Source organism: Aythya marila, assembly GCF_965140915.1.
Source record: "Aythya marila genome assembly, chromosome: 1".
NCBI lineage: Eukaryota > Metazoa > Chordata > Aves > Anseriformes > Anatidae > Aythya > Aythya marila.
The window spans coordinates 43,589,154-43,608,820 of NC_139042.1; the positions used below are offsets into that span (position 1 = coordinate 43,589,154).

General features: G+C 37.9%; 1 protein-coding gene across 3 annotated transcripts in view; it reads right to left on the reverse strand.

Annotated features, from left to right (window-relative positions):
* The window catches only part of TBC1D4 (TBC1 domain family member 4), a 107,248-nt gene that overhangs the window by 27,310 nt on the left and 60,271 nt on the right, over positions 1-19,667 (reverse strand). For all 3 annotated transcript variants that reach the window (XM_082774569.1, XM_082774570.1, XM_082774571.1), the window contains exons 2-10: positions 18,362-18,964; positions 16,820-16,909; positions 13,102-13,206; positions 10,181-10,313; positions 8,136-8,227; positions 7,228-7,338; positions 6,502-6,621; positions 2,876-2,950; positions 1,606-1,832 (exon numbers count right to left, since the gene is read on the reverse strand). In XM_082774569.1, coding sequence (XP_082630695.1) covers positions 1,606-1,832; positions 2,876-2,950; positions 6,502-6,621; positions 7,228-7,338; positions 8,136-8,227; positions 10,181-10,313; positions 13,102-13,206; positions 16,820-16,909; positions 18,362-18,964 — 1,556 coding nt within the window. The remainder of the gene's footprint in view (positions 1-1,605; positions 1,833-2,875; positions 2,951-6,501; positions 6,622-7,227; positions 7,339-8,135; positions 8,228-10,180; positions 10,314-13,101; positions 13,207-16,819; positions 16,910-18,361; positions 18,965-19,667) is intronic.

Genomic DNA, 19,667 nt, shown 5'->3' on the forward strand with positions numbered 1-19,667 from the left:
TAATTTTCGGCCTTATTTATTCTCAAAGTAAATTCAGAAAGTGTTTCTGAACTGTTCAAAAAATTTCCTTAGAAACTTGCTTCCAATAATACGAACCACCTTGTTGCTTTTTTCCCCTTGTTTCTTGCTTTTAGAAATAACTGGATTGCTAGAACACACTATACAAAGTAGAGATTATTTAAATGCACTATTATGGAATTAATTTTTGACTTTTTGTTGTTGTTGTTGTATATTTTAATCAAGGAAGACAGTCCTACTATATCTTTAAACATTACTTAGAGAAAATCTGTGCTGGGGGGACATTAAAGCCAATGCAGTTTCTTCTACTTAACATTTTTGATAATCCCCAATAGGAAAGGGGAGACTGCAAATCTCAGCCAAGAATGAAGTTGTTACAAAGCTGTTTTGACTGAAAATCTGCTGATGATGTGAATTAATCAGTGACTTCTTTAAAGTTATTACAAAGAAGTGAAGTCAGCAAGTCCTTCGGTTTGAACTGCCAGGGTTTCCTGTTTGCATACAACATGGAAAGTGGAAAAAAAATAACCAAAGTTTATCTCAGTAAAAAAAAAAAAAAAAAAAAAAGTTATCTCTTCAGAAACAGAATGTAACAAAGTTATTTCAAAGCTGGTTTCTTACCCTTCACCCCCCATTCCATTCTCTTAAAAAAGAATAAAATTCTTTATCTTTCTCTAGAAGCCAGCATGGCATTCATACTCATGTAGACACCAAGCATGTGATAAATTATTTAAAGCCATTTTTAGAAAGAGTCATCAAAAAGCTTAAGTTGCAGCCATGAACTGCACCAGATGATTAGTTTGGAAAAAGTGCTTCTCCAGCATAGAAAACTCATCCTGAGTCTTGTAAAGGTTTTGGAGTTTGCCTGGTGACTTACTACAGACAGGCAGGATGCAGACAAAGATAAGCACATCCAAGCAGGTTCACAGTGGACTGTGGGGACCCCTCCTGACCAAGCGAAGGAACTATGCCGTGCTCCTGAAGTAGCAGTATCCCACACGACATTTAGTTGGAGAGCCTCCAAATGGGAAGGGGAAAGAAGTTACAGAGGGAAGCTCCTGAGAAAAGCAAACAGTGAAATCACATGCCTCACAGTTCACAGTAGGTGTTTAATCCTTAAGTCGTTTTGTGAGACTCTTCAGTAGTTTTAATTCTGGACATACTCTCCAGGAGCTTGGCAAACACAGCAGCTGACACTGGAAACTGACAGTGCTTTTTTTCATCCCAATGCAAACCCTCAGGCTACTGTCTCTGCAGTTAGAAGTGGTGGGGATCTCTTCTCCGAAAGGCCTGACAGCCTCCAAAAGGCACAGCCATAAAGGCTCATCTCAAAGCTGGCCACTAAAGAACCAACCAATTTGGCATCCAGCCTGCTGATCAATTCGATGGATTGTTGCTTCCCCCCGACCACTAATCTGGGGATTAGCAAGTTACTGCAAAGCACCAAACTACTTGGAGGCGGAGAAGACAGGCTGAAAAAAATAATAAACGCAGAGCAGTGCAGAAACAGAATACACTTACATCATAAGTTCGTGTACTGAAATGTCAGGTGGGAAGAGGCCCATGGCACGTCAAGCTCTGACTCACCTCGGCGGCTCGACGCAGCTCTGCCGCAGGAGCGGGGACCGGGCGCTCTGGGACCTCCCGTTCTGGAAGGTTATCCTCCGCCGGGCGCTAGAGGGAGGGTGGCTGAAGGTGTGAGCGCGCCTCCTGAACTGGGGGGAGTCCGAGTCCTCTTCGGGAAACGGCTGCCAGACCGAGGACACGGGTGACGCCGGAGGAGTGGCCGGTGGAGAATCGCTCGGCGAAGCGTCCTGGAAGGAAGTCCTGGAGGAATGAGGCCTGCAAAAGCTCGCCTAACCCCGCCAGCCCTGCGCCGCATCGGGGCACCGAAGCCTCTCCTCCCTCCTGGTCACGGCCCATTGTATGCTAATTATCACCCAAAACAGACATCCTCTGATAACTTACGCTACAACAGCAGCATCCTTCTTGAGGAAAAAAAAAAAAAAAAAAAAAAAAAAAAAAAACGGAAAGAGAAAAGGGGAATAAAAATTTCTGTACAATACAAAAAAGATACTAATTACTCTGGCATCCTCTTACAAAGATCAGCATTCCTGTTACCAGACTTCTGGCTCTTTCGGGAGAACACAGGGACTGAAAAGACTAGGGAAACCGCTTTTAGCTAGTTTCCTCGACATATCACGAGCATGCTTCCTGTACCGTCAAAGTGATATCCTGGAAAAGAGGCTGTTATTACACAGCCAGTTTGTGAGTAACTGTGGCAGGAAAACCATAACAGAATCTCCATCTCCTGGGAAAAACAGCAACCAATCCTCGCATGAGGTAAGAGGAAAAACATTGAAAACAGGAAATAAAATGAAAGTGAACAGGATTCCGCCCCCTTGCCACTGTAAAGCATGCCCAACAGCTGGTTTTAGGTCAGTATTTTAACTTCCCTAAAGCAACTATTACTTACAGAAAGGATTCTTCACCTTCAGAGCATTTCCTTTTATTGAGATAGGACCATTTTCACTTGCTTCAGCAAAACAAGGTAGAAGCTGACCAGAAATTCTTTGCTTTTTGTAAAAGCAAAGGAAATGTAAAAGAAAACAAAACAAGGAAAAAAAAAAAAAAAAGCCAACGGACTGGCAATCAAACAATGGATTGAAGCTGAAGCTCCAAGTCAACATATATTCCAGCTTCCCTACAACCTCCGCCTCTCAGTGGAAACTCTTATTTGAATTTTGTAAGTTGATGTGCTTTGTGCTACTTCCTTCAAACTGAAAAGAGGCATATTTATGCTTCATTACCACCCATGCATGAACGCGTGCCAATTTTAACTAAGCTCCTTACGTACTTTGTCAGAAGCAAGGCTGTTGCAGCGCTCAAAGCTGTCCACACTTCCCAGGCGGCCTCTCATTCTGTTGGCTCCCTACATGAAAAAGAAGTGAATAATTTAATCCAGGCTTTTTCTCCTTTTTCCAAAGTTTAAACAAAGATGACAACAGCTGTGCAGGTGAACACAGGACAGTTCAGGCATGCAATACGTTTGACAGAAGACCACACATAATAGGGCAAGCACTGGATTTTGCAAGCAGTAATATCTTTAGCTGGCAGAAACATATCTTCTCCCCCCACTCCCAGGAGTTTTAACCCTACAGCTCTTGTCTTAAGCAACCGAGTATTTCTTCATCCATTTGAGACAAAATAGCTGAGTTGGCTTAAACAGTCAAGATAGAAAATCTCCAGACTTCCATACTGTGCCTGCACTGCAGCTATCAGATACACTTGATACGATATAATTGCAGAGACCTCACTACACATCCAGAGATTTCAGACAAATTAAGTCCACTGGGGCAAAAGCAAAGAAAGTGCTAAAACTGAGACAAGTGCTATTTTGCTGCAACTCCAACCAACTAAGGTTGGATCCAGGCAAACCTTTTCAATGATAATGCTGAGGCAAAACTGTTAGTGTCAGCAGATCTTTGCCAAACCTGTTCAGAGTCATCTAGTTTCACAGAAAGACGTGATAGATTAGCAATGCTTTTTACTACCTTCGGCCTCTGTCTTTAACTCCCACAAAACATGGGTGACATATACTGCTGGGCATTAGCAACTGCTGAAGTAATTGTTTTCACTACTTTAACAAGGAGAAAACAATATGGGTATTAGGAAAACTATAGATAGACCAAGGGCTCTTCTTGGTATGCTTTCAACTAGAGGGCAGAGTTTTATCAACATCAGCAACATTTATGTAGTTTACTTTTTCCTGGTGAGGTTTATTTTCATTTTCAAGACTTGCAGTGCCCCTTAAGTACATTATCCCATTTAAGCTCATTACCAATGAATACTCTGCCTGAAGAATCTCTTCGCTGACCCTCTCACAATAAAACAAGCAAAGGATAACCCGGAAGTTTCTTGGTAGCTTTAAAAACACATGCTTTTGGCAACGTAAGAAAGGCTTTTTGATTCAGAAAAACACAAAGGTTAGTGCAACATGGGCTAGTAGAAATGTGTTCAGGAGGTCAAACAGAGGTAATATTTATTTTTTCTGAGGTATCTCCTTAGAAAACCACAGCCTGTTTCCAGTTCAAACCTGACAAAAATAAGACCATTCCAGCAAAAACAAACAAGTGAAAAAGTGACATTCCTGTGTGAGTAAGAAGCCAGAGCACAAAACCCAGCATGTTTCCCTATGGTCAGCAGTGAGCAGCTACTTGTTCAAGTAGCTTAAAATGTCACTTGATGCTATTTATCTAGCTAGAAAGCCATCCATTTAAAGTGCTCCTAGATACCTTGTTACTACATACTTAAACTGCTAAGATTGATGCTGCTTAAGTCTCCCCCCACATTTGCTGACTTTGATTTAAATCTTTTTTTTTTTTTTTTTTTTTTTACCTGCAGTAAGATGCTGTATGCCAATTTTATTGAAAAATAAATTTCCTAGACTCTTTGTTACTAATTATACTTTAAAAATAAAGAGCAATAAAGAGCCTGGGTCATGCACAATTAGCATTCCCTTATCTTAATACCATGCAATTTGCAGCAGACTTAAGGGGAGGGAACACTACACCAATGGGTATTTGGTGCCTAAATATCTTTAGAAATTAACCATGATCTATTAGGCTTTTATAGTAGTCTGTTGAAGAGTAAGAATTATCAAAACGGTCATTGTACAACACATGCATGCACATATCGCACACAGTGTATATACAGTAACACTGTATAGAAACAATCATATATACCTGATCTAACCAAGTTGTAAATTACTTTTCTAGTTCTTGTATTGTGTAACCCTTAAATGAATCTGCGGTGATGATCCCTGTGTGTGCATTATGATTCACTGCAATATACTGCTATTCCTGATCTCTAGCAAAAGATGAGACAATCTTTCTCGCTGCAGCAAGTTTGCTTCATAAACAGGCAACTTAAAACAGCCCTAGTGCAGATTTGGGTGTCCTCTTAAACTAGATCACAGACTAAATAGAACCTTGTACTGTAACATGTAGCATGGCTCAGAGATCCTACGAGTGAGAAAGGAACAAACTATATCAAAAACAATAGATAAGTTGTCTCCCCTTAGAGAGATTTCAACTTCAGCGGTGAATTACTTCTAGATGATTTTTCTTTCACATGATCACAGAACTGCGTCCATATACAGCAGGGCTGCTTTACTGGGATGCTCCCAGTGATGTTCACCTTTTCCACAATGACTGCAGGGTTAGTGCCCCACCATCAGAGCTAGATCACTTTCCAGTCACATGTCCTTTAGACATGGAAAGGAAATGAGACTCAGTAGAAGCATGACTTTAGCTGTCACCATTCGATGATATTTCAGACTGCTGAAAATATCCATATCTTCTGACCAACGTCTCTCATTTTCTCTCTCTCCATACTCAAATCAAGTTCCCAGTGTGCAAAATTTGCCACAAAAGATAAGCCCTGTTTGACCAGGTGAGCTTTAGCCCTAGGTGAAATTCACCCTTAACCTTAAGTACAAGCTGTTCTAAGGATTGTCCCTGGCAAATGGTGTTTTGCCTCTTTTACAGAGAACATCTGTGGCATCTCAAGATTGCAGGTTACTTTATGACATGCCCATACAAGCTGCAGGAAAAGTGTCTTAAGCCTTGATTTCACATGGTATTTTTAAAATTACTAGCAGAAGAAGCTTAACTTCACTGCTCGAACTATACTTGGACATAGTCATTTAATATCACAGCTCATTGCACCTTCTCTGTAACACCATACAGGATCCCAGGCACCCAGCCTTCTTCAGTTACTCCTTTATACGCTTCTTTTCTGCTTTTAGGATTCTCCCTCCTAAGCAAGGGACAGTAAGCAAAATTTACAATTTAGATTTCTTTGTTAAAAGGCTAATTAATATGAGAAATTCCCAACAATTATCCACACTACATCTAGTTAGCAGCACTGATATGAGGAATAACTCTTTTCTTTTTTTTTTTTTTTTTAAATAAAGTCAGTGGTTTTTTTTAATTTTTTTTTTTTTTTTTCCTGCAGAAGGACTACTTTGCTACTACTGTCCAAAAATTGTTAATGACCAACATGAGCTTTTAGATATAAGAGGCAATGTTAATTCTCGGAATAACAAAAATCTCTGGTTTCTATAAAGACATTTATTCGCTTTCAAAAATAGGTAATATATCCCTTTATGGGATCATAAAAACCATCTTGAGTAGGTTGTTTTTTTTTTTTCTGAAACAAAACATCTGATAATGCTCAGCTAATTCACTTGCCACATACAATGAATGCTCATTTTTCAGAAAGTCACTTTTTTCCTCTGTGTGTGACCTTACCATATGCTTTCTAGCATTGTTAAGACACCATAAGCCCAGCTGTAACCCTCAGATTTCAAAACAGTTATCTAGCTTCATAAAGTATTTAGACTGAGGGAAAAAAAATCTGACAGGATTTTACTGTCAAGGATATCAGGGAGAACTGCTGACAATGAATTGTTAATCTTACCCTTGAGAAGATATTTTCCAGAGAGCTAGTCAAGGATTTCTTGGCCTTGTTTTTCAGAACGTCAAGTTTAAACCTGCCACCACTGGTGGTGTTTTCTGGAATTGCACTGTTAGAAGTAATCTGTTGAAAAGAACAAGGACACTGTTCAGCTTTGGCAATTCTTTTTGCAATTGCAGACCTCCAAAGACTAGAGCTGCACCAAGTTACATAATAAACAATGCATCCTTGGCCTTTATTAAAAAAAAAAAAAAAAAAAAAGTAGTAGTTAAAGGAACATTTAATCGCTAAAGACTATCATGAAAAGGCATATCAATTTAACAACATTGTTATCCATTTCCTTTGCTAGATAAGCTTGTAGTTTAAACTGAAGCCATTGCCCTCTTCGTTCTTATTTTATTCTCCCTAGGAATGAGTGTTTGAGAGTAGGGATCAGGGAGGAAGGAAAAGGAAAGAAAAAGTGGTATCCTCACACTGTAAAGAAACTGAGATCTAAAAATAATTGCTTATCTTTTTCCTCTCCCTTTCTGCCTCCAAACTTAAAAAAAAAAAAATAAAAATGCCACAGTAAATCAAATCAAATCACTTCTATTTCATAGTTCTCTCTCAATTACAATACCCAGCTTCAGCTGTCCCTGATGAACTCTAGCAGTGTCCCTGCTGGTATTCAGGGTTGCATTTGAATAGGATGTAAAAGAGGGAGAGAAATAATACAAAATTCAGCTTTACCGACGGTGCTTCACCAATGTGAACGTGTGTTTTCTGCTTAGTTTCACAGAGTTGGCGTAGATGTAGGATCACAAGTTCATTTTCTTCCTGGTCATTTTCAGGCTTCATTTTCTGTCAAGAACAGCAAAGAAAACAAAAAAGTTGTCTTTCAAGTCATGATTTGCTTATTTTCATTTCCATATGTATGTATTCTTTGAAGTTAATATATTTACACTCCAGATGCCAGAGTACACAATTAATGTGTTGTATTACACCATCATTTGTGTGCTTTCATACTCCTAAGTAAAACAGACCAAAAATTTCCATATGGAGAATGTTACAGGATGTAGAGGGAAGGGGGTCTTACGACTACATGTTTTGTTTTCAAAGGTTGTCTGTCACTGTCTAAGCTTATAAATGGAATAAAGAACCCACATAAATCAAACAGGTATTCCCTTCTAGAGGCTACTAGAAAACAGCGTAGCCTTTAGAAGCCTAAATTATTGTGTAGTTTATCCACTTGAGTACATCTGTATACACCATTTTGCCTCAGAATTTAAGTCAAATGAGATCTTCTGAAAATGCTCACCATCTGCCTGACACCTTCATGTCTCCCCTACACTCAACTCATTTCCACATCACTTTCAGGCAGGAAGAAAATGTTTACAGATGAACTAAGATTAGGGAAAAAAAATTAAAAATCTCATGTGTATGTACACAGAAAGTTTCAGTAGATTTGGAAACCAAAACTTTACTGAAAGCAGTGTACCGTACATTAGATTAGGTTGGATCATGCTATTTCAGTATGGTGTTTGGTGGAACAGTAGTAAATTCTAGATCAACGGCATAACAAAACAAAACCAAAAAATGTTTAGTTCATTTTGTCATGGTCTTCTTCAAAATTGAAACAACAGCTTCCAGCTTATTACCTGAACACGTTCAAAAATGTCTGCTTGCTCATTATCAGTTAGTGATGACAGATGTCTCTGGATTACTAGCTTGGCTCTTGGTGGATAAAGCCCTGAGAAGAGAAAATAAAAGTAAAGCTTCTAGACTCCCAAACGATCTCTCAAAACACTTCAAAAAAAATTAATAACTATAAACTTGCATTTAAGTTCAAAAAAGTTTGATGTATGATATTAGGATATCTGTGGTGTACTTGATACAAGATACTTCAGGTTTTGCTAAACCATATGTTTTCTTATTTCGTTAGCAGTAAAAATAGAACTAACAGCAGCTAAGCAGCTGGCTCCTGAGTATAAGGTTGCAGTCTCTACCCCACTGACATCTGCCATCCTAGTACCAAGAGATCACTATGACAGAAGCCTGACATCTGTATGGGATGGGAGGAAGAGAGAAACAAATCAGGGATCTAACTTGAAAGTTACTCATTGCACAAGATACTAAACAGCTTTCAGAGGCTTTTAATTGAAAGGTTATATGAATTTCTAGACAAGGAAAGAAGCGGTGCAGGTCATACCACCAGAGAAGAGAAGACATCACATTAAAAGCAAGAGCAGAATAAAAGCAATACATTAAAATAATAATAATAATTTCTTATTTTTGATAAAATCTACATTTGCTTACAGACCTTATTCTAGGAATCAAAAAAAAAAAATAGGAGAAAAAAAAAAAAAAAAAAACAGCAAATCAGATGAAAATATATGTTTCTCCACCCAAGGTAGATATCATTCATACATAATTGCAATCAGAGCAGATAAAGATTTTCAAAAGCCATGAAGTCCTGGGTTTCATTATGATAAATTTGTAGATTCTAAACCAAGAAGAAAAATAAAATGAAAAGGACACTAAAATCTTTCAGTCAGTAACTAACATAATACAAATTTCTTAAACTTTGTATTCAACTTTTTATCCTAAAAAAATATATATATATTTTGATACCAGATAGTTGACCCTGTCTTGCAAGTGCCCATATTCAAGATACTGATGCTGCCTTATACAGCAGCTCCTGTAGTTTTCCATTTACAGAAGACTTTTCCAGTTAATGCCTTTGAATGCCTTTTTCTGAACTCAGAAAATGTATCAGTTACAAGCTTGAAAGAATGCCTCTCTGCTAGAATTTTATAGGCGCTTTTTTTTCATCCACCAGAGGGAGATAAGTAGCAATATTGACTTTTGATGAATGGGAGAGCTGGTAATTACCATCATCATTGCAACCAGACCAGAAGATACAAGATCATCATAACATACTTGCCCTTTTTTTTTTTTTTTTTTTTTGCATACAACATTTTACCAGGAGACATATCAGGCTACAAAAAATAGGATCCTGCAATTAATATTTTTAGAATTCTATCTTGTATTTTGCAGAGGTTCTAGCATATCTCACTTCTACAGAAACCAAAAAGGGTTGTGGATTCACATTTGAAAAGTCAGGTCATTTGCCTTGACTTTATTAGATATTAATCGTCTATCTTAATTTATGTCCTATAATAGAAAGGAAACCAGGCTTTGAAGTATATAAGAGAATGAAAACAAAAAAGTTTTTGTTTTAAGTTAAAAAAAAAGGCAAAAAAAATCAACACAGAGGAAGGAAGGAACACATGAGAAAGAAAGACCATTTCTTGATCAACACTGTCTTTTTATGACCCATTTTGAAAGAATGCATCTTCAGGATAACAAAAGGAAGAGCTGTTGGTTTTTTTGGCTCTCAAAGTTTAAGAGAAGTATGACAATGAAAGAGTATGTATATATAATACAGGCTGTACTACACTTAGTTGCAATAGCATTATTACAGTCACCTTCATTTAATTGTACAGAGTGGAAAGTGATGGTAAGACCTGCTTATTGGGATACTTTTCCCTCTGTTCTTACATCACATAAGTTGAAAGCGCACAACTGATATAATTAAATTGAACATGATAATGATGATAGTATGACGCTATTATGATAGCATGATAATTCTAGAATAAACAAAATTTTAAAAAATAAAATAAAAAATAAACTCAGCTGTTACCTTCAATTCTTTCACAAAGTTTGTGCAATGAATGCATTGGGCAGGCCTCACACAGTTTAACCTGTGTCTTGGCATTTTGAAGAGCTGCAGCAGTGCTAAAGGCTTGTTTCAGGGTAAGCATTACCTCATCAACCTAAAGGAGAAGGAGCAAAAAGACAGCATATAAACAAAAACCCACGCTATATACATCAAATAAGGCTTACAAATCACATCAGAAACAGGTGCTTTGCAATCAAAAAAAATGTTTGCTGTTTTCTAAAGAGATCAAGGTTGCATCCCCAGCCTATTCTCTGAAGGTAAATGAGGTGTTAACAGCTTTCAGCTGTTTTCTGAAAGAGGACTTAGCAATGTAAAGAACTTCAAAAGGTAAATGGACATATAAGAATGGAAGACAGACACCTGTATTTAGAAGGGACTCCACATCTAGCTCCCATTGCATCTGGGATATGTTCAAAATCTGCATGCATAGGCACCTAAAGAATAAAGGTGCCTAGAAACTCATCTGTCAGTATACTTGAAAGGAGCTTCAGAGCTGTACAATAAATTTCCATTAATAGTAAAAATGATAATAAAACCACAGTTTGGGAAAGCACTTTATCATGTACTCGTTGTGCAAGGATCTCAGACTACATTGCCAAGATTCTACTGTTCAACTGCACCACCTCTTTGGCATGAAAAAAAGGTTCTCTGAGAAGCTGCATTTCCATAGTCTGTACTGAAATATGAGTTGTGTGGATGCTCACCATCTTAAAGTTCACTTAGAAAGTGTGATTTTGTAAATCATACTGCAGCAACTCAAGGTTACTGACTAAATAAAAAAAAAAAAAAATCATTTATTTTCTTTAGCTTCAAGTTTCTCCTGTATACTGCACTTACTCCTTCTCAAATATTTTAGCCCAAAACCCCACAGACCTCTCCTGCTGGCAGCCAGAAGCTTCCCAGAGGAGTTCACCTTTTTCCAGGTTTAAAAAACTACTAGACTGGCCACCAGCTTTACTGCAACCAATAACTCATCTATAACTATTGCTAACTTACCTTGTGTCTGCCTTGATCTTTTCTCTTCCACTACCATAAATACAGTAGTGCTATGTTCCCACACATAGAAAGGTCAAAAGTTGACAGGATTTCTCCTCACCCATTCAAATATACTACAAAGCACTTGGAGTTTCCGTGTTTGTATTTTAGGGCAACACAATCCTTATTAAAAGCTGTTTACCCATGTCTTTGCATTAGCATGGAAAGAAGGAGGCAAGAGTGAAGACAACCTTTGAAAAGAAATGTATTCTACTTTAGGATCATGTCCCTGATCTTACCTTACACACTGTAGAAAAAGGTTGAAGAAAGCTGAAATACGTGAGACAAAAATCATGCAGTTTAACATTAAAAATATACCAGCTTTTCTGAACGCCTGTCAGTTGCACAAACAAAATAAAAATAAAGGCACCTGAACATGGAAACTTGCATTAATTGTGGCCTGATTTTTGATAAGAGTTTTAAGCACTACAAGTAGTTCCTGAATGTTCTCTTCTAAGCAATACGGAAGGCCGTTGAAATATGAATGTCCATCTTGCAATGTTGGTGTAATTCTTAAATGTAAGGTAGCAAAGATATCTTGAATGGAAGATACACAGGACAGTGCTAAGCACATAGATTCTGACCACACTGAAATCATGAGAAGTGTAGCACAGACTGCAGTTAGGTTTAGAGCCAATACACACAAGACTACTAACATAGTATGGCAGTGTAGAATCCAGACAGCTCTTGTTTTTTACAGCTCTGCACTGCTGCTAGTGTCAAAGAATTTGTTCATTTTGTATTGCAATGTGGACATACCCACATACAGCAGTAGCTGACTATGTAAAAGTATTCATAGATATGTGGTTTCTTTATACACCACATTTTAAGCATCTTTGAATTATTCATGGCCAGATTTATCAATAAGTTAGGTGTAACATTTCATGTTAGTACAAAGAGTCATCTGATCCCATAACGAACTCTTATCCTGATAAAAGCACAGCCTCAGCTACCATAGTACACCTAGGGACATTATTTGTTAGAAGCTTTACTGACATAAATCTATCAACTCTCAAGTTGGCTACTGGATTTAGAAATCACATTTGCAGCTAGGTAGAAAGATGATTTATAAGTTTAGTTGAAAGAGTTAACAGATGTTAGCACAGCAATAAGTAGCAAATATGTTTCAGAACAGAAACCAACTTCTTTTTAAGTGTCAGAGTTCAAAATAAACATGCAGTAGCCAAAATAATTTCCTGTATGTCTCACATTATTAAGCTATCTCTACCAGTTAAATCACTGTCACTGTAATCCTCAACTCATTGATACATACTTCATCAAATGCCCATTGGACTTTTTAGTTGTATACATCCACATGTAACATGTGTGAACTTAGGTTTTCTGCTTCTTTGACCAGATGCTGTTGTTTTCCTCTCCTGAGGAACAAGAGAGACCACAGCGAAAATACAGAAGCCACATGCAGGATCAGGCCAGTAGTAGAAACCCTACCCTGAAAAGTCTTTTTGGGTTTTAACATCATCTTTGTTAACAATACATGTAATTGTATATTTAATGGGCAACCAAGTATCTCAACAAGCAGAAATGCTAGAGTTAAAATAAAATACAAAGTCCAAATATGCTTACAGCCTGCGTGTGAACTCATCCATCTGGACTTTTTTCCATTTCTTACTAATAAACACATCAGCAGAGTACCAGGATAAGGCTATACATGAACAGAATGTGTGTGGGTTTTTTCTTATTTTCAAAGTCATAGTTGAGATCTCACACCTTAGAACATGTCACCACTGAGGCTCAGCTGATATAGCAGAGCAGAGACTCCCATGGCTTAGGAAATGCTTTAGACGTGCTTTGTTGGAAAAGTTAGGATAGCTAACTTTAATACTCACCAAAGACTCACTTGCACACTGGAACACGTAGCAAACATACTGGCTTAACCCAGGTTCAACAGATTCCCGGCAAATGAAGCCAAAGTGATCAACATGTTTTATACCCTTAAAAAAAAAAAAAAAAAAAAGTTAAAATATGAGTTTAAAAGAGCTTAAAAACATCAGTAATGAACTACTTTACAAACACATTTGGTTTCCAAAGTGAAGCAAAAAATAGTCTATAAAAAGTAGACTCCAACACTTGCCAACACAAAAATTTGAGAAACTATGAATACATCCTCCTAATGATCTATTACACAACTACAACAATTAATTTTTCATTAATTGTTGGTTTTGGTTTTTTTTTTTTCGCATTAAGAAGGTACATAGAGCTCTCTATATGAACTAAACAAAACTCATACAGCAATAAATCTGGATCTGAATGTCCTCTATTAGGAAAATGGAATTTTCAGGGCAGCCAACGAAACAGTCCTAGGCTGTATCTGGAATTGCCTCTGCAGTGAAAGCTGGACAGCTTTTCACTTTTTTTTGTGAGCCCACACTAAAACATGGGACTGGAGGAGCATCAAAGTAGTGACAGATCTTCTCTTTCCTGTAATGTAAACCTGGACTACACCAAAAGGAGCATAGAATGAGCGGTGGGATGTAGAATTCCAACTGGATTCATAAATTCTTTGTTTTGAGACTGTTACATACCAGAAGTTTCAAGAATTACTACTCATTACTACCGATGTTTTATTTCAAGATCTAACTGCTAGTCTAACTGCTTGAGAAGGAATGTTGCCTTGCTAAAAACAGCACTGAGAAGATCAAAGAGAGCTGCTTCCTAAGAAGCACTATATTCCCAGTCTCGATTCATGGAACATGACTCACTATTGTTAAAGCTCTTGCCAATGTTTTTATCATCTAAGTATGGTAATAGCAGATTCTCTCCAAAAGAAAGCCTAATTCCTCAAGTTCAAATACAACAGAAAGGAGAACTCAGCTGCTTGGATCTATCTCCAAAGAAAACACCTATATAGCAAAAGAGGGGAGGAGGCAAAACAACTTGCCTGTGTGTACAGAAAACACTCTAGACAAAATTGGTAACATACTACGTGACAGTCTGAACATATTGTCACTAATCCCAGTAGATTTTAAAACTGAAAACAAAATTCCAGAGGTTACATTTGTGTTGCTTAGGCAAAACTTAAGTGCAGAGACCACCTATGATGGCACAAATGCCATTACTTTACTGTAGTCCACATCAATTCCAGTTTAACTGAACCCATTTTCCTCTAACATGCAAAGCCTTCAAAGGCATAAAATGAAAAAGAACAGATGTATATGCATATGTTCATCTCTGTCAGGGTGAACTGTTGCCTTGTTTTGCAAGAAAACTGTATTCACTTAAGGCGGATGGAAGAGATGCTGGTTCTCTCATTGCTGACAGTGCCTGAACATATTTCCTGCTGTCAGATTTGTCAGGCTGCACAGGAGAACAAGTGGTGGGGAGAAGGACTTGACACTTGCACCACTGAAGCTGTAAGTACCATTAACAGTAACTCCACCACTTTTTCTTTAAGAGGGGGGGATGGCCTGGCTCGTCATGCCAAAAGAACACGCACCTTTCTCATTTTTCTCATTTCTCTCAAGGTCAGCAAGGCTGAAACAAGGAAATTTCTAAAGCTGTCTGATAGCTGAGCTCCCCAGCACACACAGGGGTTTATCATCCATTCTGCTGCTTTGACAATTATGCAAAAATGTGGATAATGAATTAAATGCAGCCAATCGACCATACTTAAGTTATAGAATAAAATAAATTTATTAGGCTAGACTAAAAGAATCCAGAATGCAAGCTAAAGAGAACATCTCTTTTTCATCATTCTTAAAGCTCAGAAGAACAAACATTGCTAAGCTGCAGTCTCACAATATGCAGTAAATCACTTCCCCATAAATCCACAACAGAGAAGCCCTGTGGCTAGCACTGTATTCTTAAAAGAAAGACTGATGAGCAACCAAATCCTTAGCCTTGAACAAATTAAATGTTTCATTTCTATTGAACATAGAAAGAAAAAGAAAAAAAGCCTTCTCTAAAGTATCTCTTGCATTAAATGAGAAACCCACAGTATTGTCAGTGCCTGTTTGAGTTATTCAAGCATGCAAAATAACAAAAGCTTTGCTCCAAATGAAAGTGAAATCTTCCACCTCCAAAACCCAACAGGCAGCATTACCTGACACTACTGACTGCATACAGTTCTTTTACTGAAGGAAAAGCTAGGTGTCAAACATCTACAATGGTCTTGCTGGTCTCCATCACACTTTAAAGTTAGCTGAAAAATGTTTTCTGCACTTAGGACGTTTGTTTGCCTGTTACAAGCATGTAAAATTCAAGTGTCACTTTAACTGAGTTCAGTGCACCCATAAAGGGGGGCAGGTGGAAGGAAGACTTAACCATCTGCAAGTTTTGCTTTCCATACCACTGCTGTGAGAATCTTTCTGATCTGCATTTATTATAAAGTTATTAGTAAGCAATTGTTTGATCATTGTTCCATTCTGTATTTGCACATGCCTTTCTTCACTCTCAGCAGCAACATGAGCTGTAGTTAGACTCTACATAAGGGCCTGGACCTATAGTTGGTAGTTTAAGGCTCCACTTGATTCAGAAGTACTGACCAGTTCTTAATTTGAATTAGCATTTGTAGCAGAGTTATGCAAGAGCAGATTTGTTATTAGCATTAAAATGAAAGCACTTGGGGGTGAAAGGCAAAAAAAAAAAAAAAAAAAAAAAAAAAAAAAAAAAAAAAGACCTCAAAACAGAGAGTACCAGAAGTAACAGCTGATGAACTACAAGACAGAAAGAAAAATCCCTCAGTCCTGATGTTTCACTTTTTATGAGACACATATATACTGGAGAAAACTAGGTTCAGCTATTACAATATATTCCAGAAGAAACGATGTTTTTCTGGAAAAACTGATGTTTTTCTGGAGGACTGATCTGATGCTCTCCTCCCTTCACTCCAGAGGTTTTCAGATCAGCAATTCAGAGACAGCACTCCCAGGGCATCCTAAATGGAGATCAAGCTACTTCCAAATTAAATCCAATGCTCTCACAAAGCAGAACAGTTTATACTTTGCTTTCTGACCAACGATCAAAGTTACCACTACTGCATCTTACATTGATTATTCTGTGCTCATCTTTTCTGTATTTAAGCTCTTTGGGAATGACATTGCATAATTTTTGTGCAATATCTACTTGAAACTGATACCAGATGAGTGCAATCCTGATTTGAATAACAGCTCTCACTATTATAATTTTTTGTCATCACCACTTCTAGTCTGCTGCAGCTGCTTATGAAGCAATCATAATTTAATATCCAATTTCTTCTGCTGTACTCCCCAAAGAAGTCAGTAATATTTTGCTGTCAAACATGATGCAGGGTTTGTATCACAAACCTGCACAATCTCCCCAAATCCCCCCTATTTTTAAATTAAGGAGCAAATGGGGTAAATCAGCAATCTATTTTCATTTATTGTGATTTATACAAAGAGGATAAACTATTTAAAAGTAGCCTTTGAGACTGAATAAAGGAGATCAGGACAAAATGCTAAAAAAGAAAAACCTCCACATTTCTTTTTTTTTTTCTGCTTTCTATATGTTAGCAAGGCAACCAAGCAGAAGAACAAATCAATTCATTTTCTTCTGATAATCTATACGCTGCTTCTTATTAATGCTTACCTGAGAACATGAGGAGATATCTTTAAAATTCTTTTCAAGCACAACAGATTTGGTGTCTGGACTGATGAGGTTAACTTCAAACCTTCCAACCTTGGAAAAAAAAAAAAAAAAAAAAAAAGGAGAAAAATAAGAAAGTCTAGTTTATGACTGTCTTGGAGGCACAGGGCACAGTGTCAGCAGCAACAAAAATGTCAAAATCTAGCCCTTTCTTGTTCACATAAAGTACCTTCAGCATACCAGCTTACTCAGCAGGAATAAGGGTGCCATAATTTAGCCTCGATTGAGCAAGAGTATTTCAGCAAGAACAATACACTCAATTCAATAGGAAAAAGATTTGGAAAGAGGCTTTGGGGTTCTTTTTTTTTTTTCCCCCTTTATCATTTTGAGTTATTTTTGTCAAAAGATCACATTCTTGGCAGATAATATCAAAACCTTTAGCAAACAGTGTGGCTAAATTATAAGGTCCAATACAGAAATCAGCAGAACTACACAATTTGTGGGTAGTTTTGATTCAACACAAACCCACCACCATAACAGCTATTCCATAGATCAACTGAGAAACTATGCTGATCTTAAGGTGATACTTTAAGTTTCTGTAACAATTCTGACTGAGAAAGTGGAGGTTCTGCTACAAACCCTTCAGCTTTCCCAAACTGCTTTGCAAGCATATGGAACTTACTCCACAGAGCTTCAGGAGTTTTATAGCTAAATCCTTTTCATTACCAGGGATAGCTACGGCTTTCCAAAGGGCAATGCATTCTCACTTCAGTTAGCATTTCCCCAAGAGAATGAAAGGCAAGAATGATCTTTAATGCAAATCGAATGACAAAACTCAAGCATTTAGCTCCCTGTTATTTTAAGTTCCAAAGATCTTTCCTTTTATGGGTCACCTCCTCTATGTGTCCTTTTGTTTTCTCAGTACAAGCTCTGAAGATGTCAAATACAAATCAGGCAAGAGAAGAAAGGACTCTGAGGTCTAAAGCAAGAAACCTTCAGTGCAAGCAGAGACATTTGACTACTCATCTGGGAAAGACAGATGAGAACAGTTTGACATCAGAACAAATTATAAAGGAGCTGGCTCAAACATAAGGCTGTGAACTTCGGGGCTTCTTTTTAATCATACAGAAAAGATGATTTGTTCATGAGGAAATTTTCATGGATTATCTTTTTGAATAAAATACTTTTTTCAGCTAAGTCCTAGATCTCACCAGCACAGATGAACCAGAATCACATATGAAAGTCAGCTCTGCCCCTTGAAACTCTGTTCTTGTTGTCCATGAGCAATTCCTTTTTCTTAAAATTTACCTGTGCTCATGAGTCATGTTGGTTTCCTTAAAGTGTTGTTCCTAATTGTGTTCCAATCATTTATGAACATATCCATAAATATTTCTGACAAATCATTAAACTATACTGAATCCATGCTAAAATGAGATGTAAAATAATCCATGTAAGATAAGTCTTGGAAAACTTGTCTCAGCTTCAAACTGCACAGGTGAAGGTGTTGTACAAAAACAACATGAAATCACTCATCCTAGGACACACCTGAAACAACATTGTCCTGTTCTTCTCAGAATCAGAGGGCTGAACATGACTGGGTGCACTTGCATGTCTTCTGCGTGGCTGTATTTTCAGGTTTGCATCATGAACCCTTCTTTGCATAACTGCAGTGACACTGCTGCACCGGGAACGAAACTCCTGCTGCTCATCAAAGCCAGAGTCCTCTAAAATTCGCTCTGGAAAGGAGCTACGTGCGCTGGCCAGGTTGGTCAAGTTGGTCTGGCTGCCAATTGTAAACATTGCAGCATGTCCTGTGGTGTTATTTGGGCTCTCCAGCTCCTCAAATGGGCTATCTAGTGGAGAAGCTGGCACGTTTCCTTCACACAGGGGTAAGTCCAAACTCGACTCATTATTCCGCTGTTCATTTAATAGTTTCAGGCGCTGACGCTCATGAAGGCTGAATTTCTCAATACAATCATCAATTAATGATGAGGGAGCCTTCTTGTGAGCCACTGTCACCTTTCCACAGTACAAGACCTCAAATTTTTGAGAGTTATAGAAGGCATCTTCACTGTCTTTACTTGGTTTGGCATCTTCTTTCAGTGCTGCTTTGGAGACTTGTCTTATGCTGCTGATGACATCAGGAACCTAAGGGGTAGATTAAAATATCCCTTTAGCAGACACAAATGAGATAATAGACAGTGGTATCCCCCCCAAAAAAAAATTGTTACTGTAAATATTCTCACAGGTTATTTCTTCAGTACAGTGCACTAGCTTCTTGGTTGACAATATAAACATAGTACAGAAATTGCCTCTGCAAAATTTAAAATGAAGTGGGAACAAAGCAAAAAAGTTTCAGTAAAAATACTATAAATTGTTTTAGAATGTAAGGTTTTAAATTACCAGAGCAATGAGCTTAGAGTCTACTGACAAATGTCTACATATTTTTTTCTCCTTTTACTTATACTGCGTTCTCTTTTGCAGCCCTCTTCCCACATCAGTGTCTCTTGCTGATGTGTTTTGCAGAGGGCCATCACTGTTTCTGTACTTTCATTTTGCAGAGCCAGACATTCTGTTCCTAGGACAGCTGTGGAAACCACGTTTTGTTGATGGAGAGAGACTGGTAATGCCCATCAGTTTCAACTGCCAATTTTGTAATACAGACAACAAGCATACGGAAATGTTACAGAAGTACCACGTACAACTGAGAGAGCCCTGAAGGCCAAACTGCACATCACTGTAGCGGAAACTCTCCATTTCAGACTTGTATCACCCAGTCTTTTAAGGCCACGAGGCTCCTCCTCCATTTTATCCGAATCACTTTGAAGGATGTCTGCCTTCCGTATCAGCA